Source organism: Hemiscyllium ocellatum, chromosome 3, assembly GCF_020745735.1.
Source record: "Hemiscyllium ocellatum isolate sHemOce1 chromosome 3, sHemOce1.pat.X.cur, whole genome shotgun sequence".
NCBI lineage: Eukaryota > Metazoa > Chordata > Chondrichthyes > Orectolobiformes > Hemiscylliidae > Hemiscyllium > Hemiscyllium ocellatum.
Window position 1 is genome coordinate 83,218,175 of NC_083403.1, and position 18,673 is coordinate 83,236,847.

Below are 18,673 nucleotides of genomic sequence, written 5' to 3' on the forward strand. Positions count from 1 at the left end.
TTTTCTCAGTCATTCACAGGATGAGGGCATCACTGATTAGGCATTTTTTACCCATCTCTAATTTCCCAGAGGGACAATTAAAAGTCAACCACATTACTGTGGGTCTGGAGTTCACATGTAGGCCAGACAGGTAAGGACATCAGTTTCCTTCCATAAAGAACATTAGTGAACCAGATGGGTTTTTCCAATAATTGGCAATGGATTCCCGGTCGTCATAGACTCTTAATTCCAGGTGTTTATTAAATTCAACTTCCACCATCTACCATAGTGGGATTCAAACCCAGTTGCCCAGAGCATTATCTCGGTCTCTGGGTTAAAAGTCACTGCCTCTCCTTAAATGTTAGAGGTCATAGATTTAAAAGATGAGGTCAAAGTGAACATGGTGAATTGCTGCAATGCAGCTTGTAGTTATTACACTCTACTGCCACTGTGTGTTGTTGGTGAGGGTAATGTAAATATTCTGCTAGTTTTTTTTCCTTTCTTGTACCACTCAGACAATATTTAACACCTGGGCCAAACTGTAGGGTTTTAAAATGCTGCCTTTTCAATGTGATACTTATTTTCAGTCTGATTTAAATAGCTATTAAACATGTAGTGTTTTGGTGAAAACTGTTTGTCAAAACTTTTTAATTCATTAATTTAAATTATATTTAAACTCAACTCTTTCCTCTCCCTCCAAACAAAACAAAATTGCTGAATGAATTTACAGTTAATACTGAGAGTTGTTATGTGCCTATCTAAACACATCATATAGAGCTCTTACAACTAACAGAGTCTAAATATTGTTCCCATTATTCCACAATGAATTTGAAACCAGGCCCCTGAAGTTGAAAGGATTGTGTATTAATGTACAGTAAAACCCGACCTCAGCTGTTTTATTTTTAAGTATATAAAACATCAAGGGTGCCTGTTTCTAAGTGCTCCATTCCGTCTTCAACTTCACTGCAAGAGCACTCAGCTTATAATGAAGTAACTGATAACTTTTTGGATGAAAGCATGCAGCACTATCACAATGTCAGTAAGAGGAGTCCGACTGTTGGTCTAAGCTTAGCACGTTGTTCTTCCTTTTAATGACATGACATTGTTTAAAGGTTGCTGCAATCAATGAACATCAAGCAGGTGTCATAGGCCGTGTTCAGTGAGTGGACTTTTCATAGCAGTTTTTCACTTCTTGTGCCTTGATATTAGGAGTCACTGCTGATGAGAATCTTGTATCTTAAATTAGTTTACCCACCACAGATCTTTTTTATTTATATCCTTCTAATTATATGCTGGTCTGGTGATAAATAATGCTAGAAAATCACTTGCCGTATACACAGTTGCTGAAAAGTACTCATCTGGTGTTTCAATCAACTTCATGGTTCTCTTCGCACTTTAAGTTACTGCCATTAGCAGGAAAGGAGTGCAGGTCTGATGGCTGAGGAAGTTGCAGTTGGTGGGCAGGGCAAAGGGGGAGAGGCCATCAGGATACAAACAATAAGTTCAGGGAATGAATCAACCATACGCTTTAGTGTCATCAACCTAAAAGAAAATTGCACATTTACACGTCCCTGATTCAATGGAATATGCATGTGGCCTGATAGAATTTATGAAACAAAAGAGGCCTTGTTGCTAATTGGCAGAAAAGAATGAAATACATGCACAACACTGAACAGTTTCTATACATAAATAATTTTCCTCTGAGATGGCATTACTACTGGTGTCAAGAGGAATTTCTACCTGCCAGTCTAACTCCAGTACTCTGACCCACTTTTCGGTTTGAGGCCAATTATGTATGTAAGATGGATTCCTATTAACTTCAACTCAATAATGCTACATTACTTCCCTAACAATACAAGAAGGCAATTCTGAGTGATTCATAATCTTTTGTTTCCAACATGGGGCAATATTTACAGGCAGTGTTCATTTGCAGAATCATCCATCTAGCACAAAAGAAGATAGATCAAAATGAGAGATTACAAGTTCTTGAATTTCTTGGAAGGTGACACCATGATTTTGCTTGCTGAAGTGCAAAGAGAAAATAAGAGAAATTGGATTTAAAGCTAGTCTCCTTTAATGCCTTGCTCCCTTTTTACAAGTATATATAAAACCATCACACAGAGCATTGTGTAGTGCAAAGTTTTGTTTAAAGATATTTTCGAGCCAGAATTCTAACATGTTTCTTTTTTGGAACTCATTGTAAGCTGAACAAACAGCCAGCCATCACATCAGAAGCCAAGAACAAGGCAGCTTGTACACTACATCCCTCTGGCTAATATTTGCACCCCACCATCCCCACACAATTATATGTACTCCAAAGGGTGCAGTTAGTGGATATGAGGTAGCATTTGGCAAGTCATAATCAATACATGTACAATATGAAGGAGCAAGTGCTCATGATGAAGGAGCAATAGAATCCTGCTGCCCAGGATTCCAAGTGGATGTTAAGAATGTATTTTGGAAAATTTGGTGAAACTATGCAAATGTTTCACAATTGCACTGTAATTGCAAAAATCTGCTTCATGATACACAATTCACTTTATTCACTCATCTATCAGCAGAAAATGGGAAGATATAGCAGATAGGGGAGGCAATGGTCGAGTGGTATTATCACTGGATTGTCAATCCAGAGACAGACAACTTTCTGGGGTCCCAGGTTCAAATCCTGCCTGGAATTTGAATTCAGTAAGTATCTGGAAATGAGAATCTAACAATAACCACAAATCCATTGCCAATATCAGGAAAAGGAAGGACACTGCCATCCTTACCTGGTTTGACCTGCGTGTGACTCCAGAACCACATCAATGTGGTTGACTCTTAACTGCCCTGTGGGCAATAGTCAGCTATGCCCTCATCCCGTGAATGAATTTAAAAAAAACTTATTTGGAAGGAATAGAAACACAACCAATCAAATGGTTGGCGTTTCAATGGATTAGCATTTTGCTGATAGTGACTGTAACTCTAAGTTTCAGAGTCATTATGGAAAGGATTACGTGTTTAAATTGAGGGATGGTCAATTCCAGTGACATTAGACAAGAATTGGCCAATGTAGACTGGGAATAGCTACTTGCAAGTAAGTCTACATTTGAAAAGTGAGAATCTTTTAAAAGTAAGATCGTGAGAATTCAAGGGCACTGTGTTCCTATAGGAACAAAGGGCAAGGGCAACAGATCTAGGCAACCATGGGTGCCAAGAGATACTGAGAGTTGTTGAGGGAAAGAGTGAGACCAAAGGGGCAACTTGTGTGTGGAGCCAGTGTACCTTGGTGCAGTCTTAGATGAATACATCTTGTTTGTATTCGCAGGGGAGAAAGAAATTGTACTCCAGGATATAATTTGGGATGTTGAGGTTCTAGAGCACATTAAAATTAATAAGAAGGAAATATTATCATTTTAACAGGCACATAGGTGCTCAAATCCCCAGAGCCTGATGAGATGTACCCCAGGCTGATAATGGAGGTAAGGGAAGAGATTGCTGGGCCTTTGTGGATACATTTAATACTTCACTGGCCACAGGTGAACTGCCAGTAGACTGGAGGATATTTAATATGATTTCTTCTTTCAAGAAGGACAGCAAGGAGAGACAAGGTCATTACAGACCAGTTAATTTGACATCTGCAGTAGGGAGATTATTGGAAAAAATTCTGAAAAACAGGATTAATCAATACTGGGAAAGGCAGGGATTGATCAGCGATTTGTTTGGGAAGACCCTGTCTGACTCATTTAATTGAATCTTTTGAAATGGTGACACAGTATATTGATGAGGGTAATGCAGTTGATGTGGTTTGTGTGGAATTCAGTAAAGCCTTTGATGAAGTCACAAATGGAAGGCTGGTGGGTAATAGCCCATGGAATCCAAGACAGATTGGCAAACTGGATCCCACATTGGCAGCCAAACAGGAGGCAGAAAGTGGTGGTGGAGGGGTGTTTTTGTAATTGTAAACCTGTGGCCAGCCGTGCTCCACAGTGTTCAGTGCTAGGACCCTTGGTATTTGTTATTTGCATTAGCAACTTGGATGTGAATGAGATTTTGGAGAAGATTTGTAGCTCAGGTTGTGGATCAAGTTTTAAGTTTGCTCATTTGAGGTTTGTTCTCAGATGTTTCATCACCATGCTTGGTAACATCAGTGACCCTTGATGAAGCGTTGTTTTTCTGTCCCGCTTGTTACGTATCTGTCTCAATTTGTGGTGGTTGTTGATATCATTTCCGGTTCTGTTTCTGAGAGGTTGCTAAATGGGTTCCAAACCTGTTTGTTAATGGAGTTCTAGTTTGAGTGCCAAGGGTCTATGAATTCCTGTGTGTGTCTCTATTTAGCATGTCCCAGGATGGATGCATTGTCCCAGTCGAACTGGTGTCACTCTTTGTCTGTGTAGCCCACAAACCTTCCACCACGCTGAAACAGCTCCTGAGGAACTTAAAGGCCCTGTACCAACAACCAGCAGCAGAGAAATTATTGGAAACATTTCTGAAGAACTGGATTACTCAGTACTAGGAAAGGTAAAATATACAAAATACCTTGCAAGGACTGCAACAAACATTTCATTGGACAAACCGACAAGAAGCTAGCCGCCAGGATACATGAGCACCAACTAGCCACCAAAAGACATGACTAACTTTCTTTCGTATCCATACGTGGAGACAGAGGGACACCAGTTCGACTGGGACAATACATCCATCCTTGGACAGGCTAAACAAAGACATACATGGGAATTCCTAGAGGCCTGGCATTCAAACCAGAACTCCATTAACAATCATTTCGATTTGGACCCCATTTACCAATCTCTCAGAAACAGAACCAGAAATGATATCACCCACCACAACAAACCGAGACAGATGAATAGCAAGCAGACCAGAACACCAACACTTCACTAGAGATAAACTACTGATGTTATCTAGCATGATGATGAAGAGTCTCAGAACAAATTCACCAGCTCCGTGAGCTAGCTTACAACTTGGATGTGAATGTAGAAAGTATAATTCATAAGTTTGCAGATGACACAAAAAATAGTGATATTGTTATACTGATATGAATGGTCTCGGGCTTGTCAGATATTGATTAGTTTGTAAATTGGGCAGAGCAATGGTAGATGAAATTTAATCCTGATAAATGTGAGATGATGCAATTTGGGAGGTCTACTAAATGAAGTAAATATACAATGATTGGTTGGTCATCAGGGAGCACTGAGAAACAAAGGGACCTGGGTGTACAAGTCCATGGATCTCTGAAGATATCAGCATGGTAGTCAGATTGGGGGAGAAAGGGAGCTTGAGAGAGTGCAGAGGAAATTTACCAGGATATTTTCTGGGATGGAAAGTCTCAGTTATGAGGAGAGACTGGATAGGCTGAGTTTGTTTTCCTTAGAACAGAAGAGGCTGAGTGGGGATCTGATTGAGGTATATAAAGTTGATAGATATAGACCTCTTCCCCGTGGCAGACATGTCTAAGAACAGATGGCATAAGTTTAAGGTGAGGAGCAAAGAGTTTAGAGGAGATCCAAGAGATGATGATTTCATCCAAAGGGTGGTAGAAATGAGAAATGTGCTGCCTGAGAGGCTGGTGGAGGTAGATAATCTTGCAACATTTAAGAAGCACCTGGATTAGTACTTAAAATGTCAGGGAATAGTAGGCTATAGACCAAGTGCAGATAAATGGGATTAGTGTCGTTTGTTGGTCATTATATATGTGGTGGGCCAAACGGCCAATTTCTATGCTGTATGTCTCTATGTTGCAATGATAATAGTTGAGGAAGTAGGAATCTTAGCTACTATTGGCAGTGGCCTCTCTTTTTAATGTGCACTGAGCTTAGAAAAGGATCTTTGTGCCATGTGCAATTACGATGTTCAAGATAACACCACATGGATGCAAAACCCAGTCACAAAATCAACAGAGGAGGAAACTTGACCAGACAAAATTGCTGTATGGCCAATTTGTTGGATTTCATCATTTCTTCAGTTGGAATAATCCTGTCTGGATAATTATAACGTTCAAGTTTATTTTCTGAATTAAAGTTCCAATTATGGAGCCTTACTTGTCAGGAGCTCAAATTGGAAATTGGAATATAAAAGATTGACTCTAAACCTCATAAAAGGCTTTAGGGACATGGAACATTGTGTTCAGATTGCTGATGGTGCATGAACTTCTATGCTGAAAGCACATGTTCCCATTTTGCCATAGCATTCTTATTCAGAATTTAAAATTTATCGCAACCTTGTAGTAACACAACAGCATGAATCTGATAGTGCTTCCAAGAGACGATATTCTATTAAATTCATAGTGTTTTCCTTTTATTCCAAAAGTGAACAAACTCTGTGCTGTTTGAGTTCTGACCAATTCCCAATGCCACATGTCATTGTTATATTCTTTATAATAATCAGAGTATTAATATTCAATGTGTTTAAATGTGGAAGACACTGAATAAGGCCATCTTGCAATTCCACAATAACTAATTGTCTCTGATAGCTTGATTAACCAGTCAACCTTCATGTGTACTCTTAAACTGTCTTTTCACAAAGCATTGTACAGTCTGTGGAATTCGTATCAAGTCCAATCTTGTTGTTGCCCAGTTGACAAGTGCATATTTTGTAGAAAGGGCACTTACTAGTAATTAACAGCAGAAATATTTCTGATATCTTTTATTTCCCAAGCCCACAGATACTGATGCCAAACGTCATGCCCCCAATTGATCCTTCAGCTGTGATATGCTCCCTCAAGGGATTACCAAAGTAATTTTACTAGAGACCATCATGACTGTGAAAGGTGGTTGGAGGCTGTTTGTTTATAAAGTTTTTTTTTTAAGTGGCCATGGAAGTATTCTTTATTTCAAGCTTTACCTTGAGCCCACATTGATGCAATCAATTGTGAGCCAGAGTGATGGAGTGTGCAAATTCTTCTTCACCATATTGAAATATTGGGTTAGCATTTCCAAGAATTAGCAATTACACGCACGATACCTCCCAGACCCCGTCCTTTACAAAAGAAAGGAGCTCCACATTTCTGTGAGGCGAACCCACTCAGGGCTTCCTCCAAAACATGGATCTGTACTTCCATTCTGCCAGTTCTGTCATTGTGCAGAATTGTCAGCAGAAGGCAAACTCTGTCCCCTGTTCATAGTTCTGAAGAAGGATTATACCCGAAACATGGACTTCTCCACCTCTTGATGATGCTTGGCTTGCTGTGTTCTTCCAGCCTCCTGCTTGTCTACTCTGTTCACAGATGTCAGCTACCATATTCTGAAATGCAAAATTCCTGACAGCCACTTCGTCAGATGCTGTCAAAGCATTAGTACATGACGTAGGTGTAATATTAAGGTAGGAGTGTAGAAGGAGATGGGAAGGATAGGATGCTGGGGGAATAGAGTGTTAGGTAAGTAATTGCCAGATGTATGTTGGTAGAGTACCAGTTGGGTAGATTAGCGGTTGGGAAGGGTTGGGTTGTTAAATGGGTAGGGGTGCCAAGAACATAGATGCAAGGTGGTTATGGTGCCAGCTGGGGAGAGTGAGGATGCTGAGGTAGATTATCAGGTGAGTAAGGGATAGGGTGCTCGGAAAGTTAGGTGTGAGCTGGGAAGAGGGAAGGTGCCAGGGATAGGATGCCAGATGAATAGAGGGTTGGGTGTCAAGTAAGTACAGTGCCAAATGAGTGGGAGGTAAGGTGGTCAGTAAATATTGTGCAAGCTAGGTAGGGGTAGAGTGGTAGATGATGCCAAGGGGGAATGGGTAAGGTGCCAAGGTACAAGTTGGCAGGCTAAACTATCGAGTTTGTAGGTTATGTTAGGGTGGGTGGAAGAAGTCAGATCCCGCTTGGGAACAGGGAGGTTGGGTGTTAGGTCTGGGAGTTCTTCATGTTCACTGATTGGGAAGTGGTGTATCAGATCAGATTCAGGAGGGTCAGATCAGCTTAGGAAAATCGACATTTCGGGCAAAAACTCTTCCTGATAAAGGGCTTTTGCCTGAAATGTCAATTTTTCCTGCTCCTCGGATGCTGCCTGACCTGCTGTGCTTTTCCAGTGCCATACTCTTGACTCTGATCTCCACACCTGACTGTCTCCAAGGTAGATGTGGGGTCTATTGAATAGAATAGAATCCCCATAGTGTGGAAACAAGCCCTTCGGCCCAACAAGTCCACACCAACCATCCAAAAAGTAACCCACCTAGACCCATTCCCCTACGTTCAACCCCTGACTAATGCACCCAACCCACGCATCCCTGAACACTGTGGACAATTTAACAGGGCCAATTCACCTAACCTGCACATCTTTGAATTTTGTGAGGAAACCGGAGCACCTGGAAGAAACCCACGTAGACAAGGGGAGAATATGCAAACTCCACAAACAGTCAGACGCTGGAATCAAACCTGTCTCTGTGGCACTGTGAGGCAGCAGTGCTAACCACTGAGCCACGTGCGGCCCCAAATAATCCAAATAATTACTCTAGAGTTGGACAATGTATTTAATAGTTTAACTTTTCCTGAGTAATTTCATCAGAACCCTCTGAAATCTCCAATTGGCAAGCATAGTCAAGTTGCTCAGGAAAAAATACAGTTTCCCAGACAATTTCTTCATTGTCTGCCACAATGCATTCTGCAGGGTCTCTGTGCACAACTACAATCTACATTACAATGACGACCGTCTGGCCATTGTAAGATCCAGGCCATTATCTAACTGTTCAGAATTTGTTCAGTTCTAAATGAATGTGTTTCAGCAGCACAGAATTAAAACACTGGAATGGAAGAAAGGTAACTACATTTTTTTCTTGCTGAGAAGGTTCAGGTTCATAATGCAAGTATGAAAAGAGTCCACTCGTGTATTGGAAGTGAACTGCTGCTGTCATCTGATACACTGTAGATTATAGTTTAAACATGTACCAATTTATTTCCCAGGTTCAAAATCAAGGTCCAGATGGAGACAATCTGCACCTTGCCCCTCCACAGCCAGCAAAACAATTCCTCATCTCCCCTCCAGCGTCACCGCCTGTGGGTTGGCAGCAAATTGATGATGCCACACCAATCATCAACTATGATCTTCTCTATGCAGTGGCAAAACTAGGACCTGGTAGGTTTTTTCCATCTTTCATCATTGTTACAAGGTAATAGCATATGGCATGTTAATTTTGCAAGATTACACTCAATATTTAATATCACCATGTATGACATTATAAGCTATAAGATTAGGAATCTCAAACACTTTGCAGAAATGAAGCCGTCAAAGGGTTCCCTCGAACTCTTTGACTGAAAAGTATCTTTCATTCATTGCTGGTCTTTTCATATATTCTCTGTTATGTCATGCACAAAATATGCTGTTTCCCTTTACCAGCTCTTTGGCTGCTTTGTCTTTCCAATTGCCTCCAATGATATTGCTTTTCACATGTTGCAGTCTCTTACCTGGGATCTATTAAGTTCTTCTATTATACTTAATTTCTTAACTACAGTCTAATCATTTAATACTAAATTAGGTATGCTTGTATACTCTGACTCATTATTTAGGGCAACTGCAGTCAATCTAAGGCAAGGAGGTTACTGAGAAATGTCATGATGCAAGAGATAGCATTATTGATTTGGGTTTAATGTACATAAATGTACAAAAGTTGTACCTCTCTTGAAATGTGTTCTTTTTCTGTCAGGCTTTTGCTCAGGTTAGTTTACAAATCACTCATTACAAAATCTGTTGTGATCCAGTTCAATAGGGTGCCCTTTTAACGTTTGTTTTACAAAGTAAGTTGACCCATTTAAAAGGGGTAACTTGATATAGTTTGGCTAACTTGGGGAAAAGATGGATTTATAGGGAAAAAAAATTACTTTGTCAGTCCTCTACCTGTGAGTAATGACTTTTAAAATTTCCTCACTATAATTGGGTAGAGAAGCCAGCCTGTAAACAAACATATAAGCGGAAACTCCTAATCGTGATTAATTCATCCAGAGGCATGGGCAATTTTGAGTGTGCGCGACTGGTTTCTAGTAAATGTTTATACATTAGCAGAAAAGATCACAAGAAATTCTGTTACATTGAACCTGATTTATGTTATAAGTTCTGAATGTTTTATGTAGGTATGATTAATTTTAACTGGCTTGTATTAAGAAAACCAATGTAAGTAAGCAGTAGCGGCACGGTGACTCAGTGGTTAGCACTGCTGCCTCACAGCACCAGGGACCCAGGTTTGATTCCAGCCTCAGGTGACTATGTAGAGTTTGCACATTCTCCTGGTGTATGCGTGGGTTTTCTCCGGGTGCTCCGGTTTCCTCCCACCATCCAAAGATGCGCAGGTCAGGTGAATTGGTCATGCTAATTGCCCATAGTGCATTAGTCAGAGGGAAATGGGTCCGGGTGAGTTGCTCTTCAGAAGATCGGTGTGGACTTGTTGGGTCGAAGGGCCTATTTCCACACTGTAGGGAATCTAATCTAATCAAGCAGATACTCCAGACCATCTTTATGTTTTATAAAGGATAATATGATGCAACCTTTTAACCTGTGAGTTATTACAAAGCAAAAGCCATTCTGCAAACAAAAATAGAATATATTGTAGAACTGAAGATAAAGCACTGTTTTGGGTGAATGCAAGCAGTTTTGTTAAAAGAAATGACAAATCCTTGAAGACTATGCTGCAAATAAATGATTAATGTAATCCTAAGAAATGTCATGGTTCTTGTATACATGCTAATTAGCAAAAGATTTGGTTTCAGCTGATATGAGCTTTGATATCATGCCCTAACGCCTAAATGACAAAAAGCCAGACTTTGTCTCTAAAATGTTAATTTGCTACATAGGTAATCTCATGAAAGGTTAAGCTAATTTGTTTAAAACCTAAACTTAAAAATGGTTCTGGCTGAATATTTAACAATCTTAAATTCAAATAATTTAGTGAATTGCTAATTACAATTTTAGGAGTCATCCACTGTGAGTGCTGGAGATTCTTTCTTTGGGTAGATACACCCTAACCATTACTTACTGTCTGCATATTAATTTTTGCAGTATAACATGAACATTCAGTTTGGCAGTGGTGACAGCAGAATTATATGAAACAGATTAACTCCTCAAACCCCTTTCCTTTCAATTTCCTTCTTGGGGACATTAGCATCTAGGAAGTCGGATTCCTAACCTCTACCAAGGAGTCACATGCAGTCTTGGGTACTGTATTGTCAGGGCTCAGTGAAAGAAATCTTGCACATAGCTGTGGGATAATTGTATTGGCTCTTCACAGTAATAACTGGTGGAACCTCAGAATGGGCAGGCCCTGAAAAAAATCACAGGCTTACCTCCTCAATATAGGTTGAGCTCCCTTTACCAACATCTAAACACCAGCCCAAGATTTCTGCAGAGTAATGGGAGGATTTTCATCGAAAGACATGTATCCCTTACTTTCAAACATTCACCATGGAAAGACCAAATATGGGTGGGCACAATTCATTATCCTCTCACCCCGGTCCAGAAAGGCCATTAAAAAGTAACAGAGTGAGGGATGTTTTGTAGCATTAAATATCATGCATCAGTTTTGGTTAAGGAACCTGAAAATGTACCTCAAAATCTACAGCTGTGACATTTACAATTTCAAGTGCTGAATCAGGAAGACAAAGAAGTCTGGTTACAGTCAGCGGCCAATGAAAACAGCCCCTCATTCATTATGGCCCAAACGTATATTCATCTATTGCTTTTAAATTAAGTTTTATAAGTATAGCATGTCCGTGCGTTAAAGAACAGATTCAAATGTCGATGCCAGATCAGCATTCCTCCCAACAGTTCTTCTGTAGGAATCAAGGCTCAGGAGAGATTTCAGAGTTAAGCTTCATGGAGCAATGAATTGACCAACAGTTTCCCAGTAATGAAAGGGGCACATGATAATTTAATGTGATTTCACTATGGTAGACTTGGGCTTTTTGATACCTGGGTGTACACTGACATTGGTTACTCAGAGTTGGAGGAAAACTCCAAAATTTGATGTAATTAAATTTTGATTATGTACCAAAAAATGCTAAACTGTAGAAACTGAATTATCTAAATTCTCTTTAATCACTTGAAGGAAATTGGTTTTGATTTTATTTTTGGTGTTCAAATCGGGATCATGCATTTCATCATGGATTGTGGTTATTTTTCACAAACTTAGCATAGTTGTGTTTGAAGTGCACAAGGATCATCTTAGGAGCCTCATCTGTTTCAAACAGCCAGATCAACAATTTCCACATCATTCTTTGGCTGTGTTAAGCTGATTTCAGTCTGTGGATCCCCTTGTCAACAGCAGCCAACTTTCCTTATGGCTTCAAAGGGGTGCTGATAATACAAGTTAAGGTTGATTTATTTGGGAGGTGGGGTTAGACATTGTTGTGAGATGGATATGCCATTGCAACATACAATGTGTCTACACAGTGCTGGAAAATGTATTTACAGAATCACAAAATTATCATGGATCATGGTGCAGAAAGAGGCCATTTTGCACATCATCTGTCTGCACTGGTTCTCTGAACATTTTAACTTGGTGCAGTCTCATCATTTTTCCCAGTAACCTACATATTGTTTCTATTTAAATAATCATGGTGACTCAGTGGTTAGCATTGGGGACCTGAGTTCGATTCCTGCCTCAGGCGAATATGTGGAGTTTGCACATTCTCCTTGTGTCTGCGTGGGTTTCCTCCGGGTGCTCCAGTTTCCTCCAACAATCCAAAGATGCAGGTCAGGTGAATTGGCTGAGCTAAATTGCCCATAGTGTTAGGTGCATTAGTCAAGGGTAAATATAGGATAGGGGAATGAGTCTGGGGGTTACTCTTCGGAGGGTCAGTGTACTTGTTGGGTGGAAAGGCCTGTTTCCATACTGTAGGGAGTCAAATCAAGTCATCCAGTGCCCTCTTAGATTCCTCAGTCAAACCTGCTCCCACCACACTTCCAGGCAATGAATTCCATACTGCAATTATTCATTGCGTGTAAATGATTTTTCTCACCATGCATTTACTTCTTTTGCAAAGCACTTTAAAACTGTGTCATCCGGTTCACAATTCATTTATTAGTGGGAATAATTTCTCTCTTTTGACTCTGTCTAGACCCCTCCATCAAATCTCCTCTTAGATACCCTCTCTCTCCAAAGAAAACACTCAAAGTCTTTCCTCAAAATGGAAGTCTCTCATTCCTGGAAATGTTCTCATAAACTTCTTCAACTGAGGTCTAACCTGATAAAAGTTCAACATAACTTCCCCGCTTTAATATTCTATACCCATGTTAATGAAGTCTGGAATACTACATGCTTTGCTAGCTTCTGTCTTTACCTGTTGCGTCAACTTTAATCATATACATTTCAGTCTCTTCGCCCATTCACATCCTTGAGAGTAATATCCTTTTTATTTTATACTGTCTCTCCATGTTCTTTGTAGTGTATCACCTCACATTTCCCCACCTTGAACTTAATTTGCCCTCTCTACTTACTAATGATTTACACTGTCACCCTACAATGATCCTAAGATTTGTGTCATCTGCAATATCTGAAACTGACTCCTGCAAGCTCCAATATTAATAAGTCAGAAAAAGCAAGGATCCCAATACTGGCACTTGGAGAACTACATTACAAACCTTGCTGCTGCCTAAAAATACCCACTGCTCTTTTTACTTCATGTTTCCACTGTCACGGTCAATTTTGTATCCACATTGTTACTGTCCCTTTTAATCCATGTGCTATAATTTTCCACAAGTCTGTTGTGTGACACTGTATCAAACACTTCTTGAAAGTCCATGTACAACACATTTCGGGGGCTTGTGATCACAGTTAGGTAGTTTAGATAGGGGATGATTTTTAGCGATTTTCTGATAGTGTCATCTGATAGCTTGTTAAGATGCAGCAATTTAGATATGATAATTAGTAAATTAGACAAAGAAAGCATACAACTGTGACAATTGGAGATGGTGCACTGACACCAAAGGACAAATAGACTGTTGGCATGGAACGTGTTGAGCTTGTTAAGATGGTGAGGCAGCATCTTTCTCGCTAGTTAAGGTGTTAAGGAACGTTCCTTCCTTGTCTTCTTCTGATCCATCTTCTATCTGAGAAAACAGTTCGCAAAGGACTCAATAAGAACTCCTTGGTGAAAACTCCTCATTGTCCTAAGCACTCGTGGGTAACTGGTAGGGTCAGCTGTTTTTTTCCCTGTGTTAATCAACTGTCTGTACCCTTTTAGCCAATGGCCATGGGACAGCTACTCCATGACTGAGTGACATGATTTTTGGCACCTTGCCCACCTTCATCTAAAGGTTAAGTTTATCGTTCTTTCTCAGAAAAAATACTTAGTTTGGAAACAACATACGGATAGTTTAGTGTTGATGAGTCATTTGTTGATATCTGTGAAAGGCTAGTTACTAATGTATTAGTTATTAGTTATTATTACTAATGTATTAGTTGTTATTATGGTTAATTGAAGTATCATGCTACACAGAAAATATCAAATATAGATTGCTGAGTGAACATAGATTTAAATAGGACCCCAATTTCTAAGACTGGTCTAAACTTTATGTGACTCGAGACCCACAGCAATGTGATTTGCTCTTTAAATGCCTGTTGAAATGGCCTAGTACGCTACTCAGTTCTAAAATGTCTTAAAGGACCACCTAGCATTAACCTGGACATCAAAAACCACAACAGAAAGGAAAGCCCATATTCATTGAATGAATTAAAAAAAAACAATAATTGCTTCTCAAAATTTTCCCATTACCTAAGTTAAGTTGACTGATCTATATTTACCAGCTTTACAAAGTTTAACCAAGGATGTAATTTGTCCTCTGGAACCCTGAATCCAGGGAAAATTGAAAGTTCATTAGCGCGTCAGCGGTTTACATTATCATTTCTTAGATCTCAAAAAATGTGTCTTATCTTGTCACAGGGCTTCATCAATTTTAGTTTTAACAGTTAATCCAATGTCTCTTCCTTATCAAATATAACCTCCTCTAGTGACAGTTTACTTTGCTGTCACCATTACCTGGTGATGAGATGCAAAAGGATTGCACTGGGGAATGTGCATGGATGACCAAAGATTCACTGGAGTGTTGCCTAAAATGGAGCATTTCAGTTGTGGAGAGAAGTTAGATATGCTTGGCTTGTTTTCTTTGGATCAGAGAAAGTTGAGGAGGGCCTGTTAGAGGTGTATAAGATTGAGGAGCATAACCAGAGTGAATAGAAAGCAAAAATCCAAAAGACCTGGATGCTGGAAATCTGAAACAAAAACAAAAATTGCTGAAGAAAATCTCAGCAGATCTGGCAGCATCTGTGGAGAGAAATCATAGTTAATGTTTCGGAACCAGTAACTTTCTTCAGAACTAATGGTAGCCAGGAAAAGGATGTTTGTTTGCAGAAAGCAGGGTGGGAGGATGGGGCAGAATAAACGATAGGTGGAGATATAACTCACAGAGAGAGAAAAGCAGTTGGACAGACACAGGAGTGGTTAAAGCTCAGCCTAGGGGAATGAGTAGCTTCTAATGGGGATACTTAGTGGCCAAAATTGTTTGGCTTGTCCTATAATAGTAGTGTTGTCCCAGTCAAATTCATGTTGCTTGTGATTTTGCTGCTCCTCGGATGCTGCCTGAACTGCTGTGCTCTTTCAGCACCACTAATCCAAAATCTGCGTGTGTGGCTACTAAGGATAGCTGGTCATGTCGTTTTGTGGCTAGTTGGTGTTCATGGATGCGGATCATTAACTGTCTTCCTGTTTGCCCATGTAGTGTTAGCAGTCGGTGAAGTGACAAGGTCTGGTGTGTTGGGGTGGGGAACGGTGTGCGATCTCTAAAATAGGTGAACTCGATATTATTGTGGTTCTGCTCACCGAGCTGGGAATTTGTGTTGCAGATGTTTCGTCCCCTGTCTAGGTGACATCCTCAGTGCTTGGGAGTCTCCTGTGAAGCGCTTCTGTGATCTTTCCTCTGGCATTTGTAGTGGTTTGAATCTGCTGCTTCTGGTTGTCAGTTCCAGCTGTCCCTTGCAGTGGTCGGTATATTGGGTCCAGGTCGATGTGCTTATTGATTGAATCTGTGGATGAGTGCCATGCCTCTAGGAATTCCCTGGCTGTTCTCTGTTTGGCTTGTCCTATAATAGTAGTGTTGTCCCAGTCGAATTCATGTTGCTTGTCATCTGCGTGTGTGGCTACTAAGGATAGCTGGTCGTGTCGTTTCATGGCTAGTTGGTGTTCATGGATACGGATCATTAGCTTTCTTCCTGTTTGTCCTATGTAGTGTTTTGTGCAGTCCTTGCAACCACCCCAACACACACACAAGAAGTTGCATCAAGACACTATTCAAAAGGGCCACAGCGCACTGCAGTACACTAGAACTGCAAAAAGAGGAAGAAGAACACCTATGCAATGTATTCGCCAAAAACGGATACCCGCGCAATTTCATCAGCAGATGCCTAAGGGAAAGACAATGGAATGAGGACATGCCGCAACCCAAAGGATTAGCCACACTATCATACATCAAGGGCATTTCCGAACTGACAGCCAGACTACTGCGACCACTAGGACTCATAACAGCACCCAAACCAACAGCCACTCTCAGACAACAACTCACCAGAACGAAGGACCCGATACCCAGCATGAGCAAAACCAATGTAGCGTACAAAATCCCATGCAAGGACTGCACAAAACACTACATGGGCAAACAGGAAGACAGTTAATGATCCGCATCCATGAACACCAACTAGCCACAAAACGACATGACCAGCTATCCTTAGTAGCCACACACGCAGATTTTGGATTAGTGGTGCTGAAAGAGCACAGCAGTTCAGGCAGCATCCGAGGAGCAGCAAAATCACAAGCAACATGAATTTGACTAGGACAACACTACTATTATAGGACAAGCCAAACAGAGAACAGCCAGGGAATTCCTAGAGGCATGGCACTCATCCACAGATTCAATCAATAAGCACATCGACCTGGACCCAATATACCGGCCACTGCAGCAGACAGCTGGAACTGACAACCGGAAATGGCAGGTTCAAACCATTACAAATGCCAGAGGAAAGATCACAGAAGCGCTTCACAAGAGGCTCCCAAGCACTGAGGATGTCACCTAGACAGGGGACGAAACATCTGCAACACAAATTCCCAGCTCGGCGAACAGAACCACAACAACGAGCACCTGAGCTACAAATCTTCTCACAGACTTTGAACTCGATATTAAGTCCAGAGTTCTGCAGGGTGCCCAAATGGAAAATGAGGTGCTATTTTTCCAGCTTGCACTGAGCTTTGCTAGACCATTGCTGCAAGCCTGAGATGGAGATGTTGGCCAAAGAACAATCAAAAAGTGTGGTGCTGGAAAAGCACAGCAGGTCAGGCAGCATTCAAGGAGCAGGAGAGTCGATGCTTTGGGCATGATGTTGAATCTCCTGCTCCTTGAATGCTGCCTAACCTGCTGTGCTTTTCCATTGCCATGCTTTTTGACTCTGATCTCCAGCGTCTGCTCCTAGAGAACACTATTGAAGATGCAAGCAACTGGAAACTCAGTCTTGTTTGCAGACAGAATGTAGATCACCTCATCTATAGTTCATTTTCCCAATGTAGAGGAGATCACATTGTGAGCAGCAAATATAGTAGACTAGATTGAGTGAAGTGCAGGTAAAGCAATTTAAATAAACCTGAATAGAAAGGAGCTGTTCACCTTAGTCAAAGGGTCAGTAACAAGGAGGCATAATTTTAAAGTGAAAGCTGAGGTGTTCAAAGGGGTCGAGAGTGGATTGCCTGGGAGGGTAGTTGAGGCGGGAAACCTGATTACATTTAGACCCAACTTGGAGTTATAGAGATGTACAGCATGGAAACAGACCCTTCGGTCCAATCCGTCCATGCCGACCAGATATCCCAACCCAATCTAGTCCCACCTGTCAGTACCCGGCCCATATCCCTCCAAACCCTTCCTATTCATATACCCATCCAAATGCCTTTTAAATGTTGCAATTGTACCAGCTTCCACCACATCCTCTGGCAGCTCATTCCATACACGTACCACCCTCTGCATGAAAAAGTTGCCACTTAGGTTTCTTTTATACCTTTTCCTTCTCATCCTAAACCTATGCCCTCTAGTTCTGGACTCCCCACCCCAGGAAAAAGATTTTGCCTATTTACCTTATCCCTACCCCTCATAATTTTGTAAACCTTTATAAGGTTACCCCTCAGCCTCCGACAGCCACAACATGACCTTCCAACTCCTGTACTCAATACTCTGACCAATAAAGAAAAGCATACCAAATGCCTTCCTCACTATCCTATCTACTTGTGACTCCACTTTCAAGGTGCTATGAACCTGCACTCTATGGTCTGTTTGTTCAGCAACACTTCCGAGGACCTTACCATTAGGTGTATAAATTCTGCTAAGGTTTGCTTTCCCAAAATGCAGCACCTCGCGTTTATCTGAATTAAACTCCATCTGCCACCTCTCAGCCTATTGGCCCATCTGATCAAAATCCTGTTGTAATGTTGGATAAGCGCTTGAAATGTCATAACATTCAAAGCTATTGGACTAGTTGAGGTAGTAATATATTTTTTGGCAGTACAGACTCAATAGGCTGAAGTGCTTCTTTTATGTTGTGTTGTGTTATTCTAATTCTGCCATACATCTTGTGAAAGTGTAAACCTCTATTTTGGTCCATAATTGTCACTTTTCCTTGCTTTTAAATCATTTTTACTGTTGATGAGCTGACAGAAGACTTTGAGATATCCCTTTATATTAATGGCCAATCTTCTCATAAC

General features: G+C 40.8%; 1 protein-coding gene across 3 annotated transcripts in view; it reads left to right on the forward strand.

The window, feature by feature from the left end:
• The window catches only part of rcan2 (regulator of calcineurin 2), a 370,985-nt gene that overhangs the window by 278,720 nt on the left and 73,592 nt on the right, over positions 1–18,673 (forward strand). For all 3 annotated transcript variants that reach the window (XM_060851291.1, XM_060851301.1, XM_060851310.1), the window contains one exon: positions 8,858–9,029. In XM_060851291.1, coding sequence (XP_060707274.1) covers positions 8,858–9,029 — 172 coding nt within the window. The remainder of the gene's footprint in view (positions 1–8,857; positions 9,030–18,673) is intronic.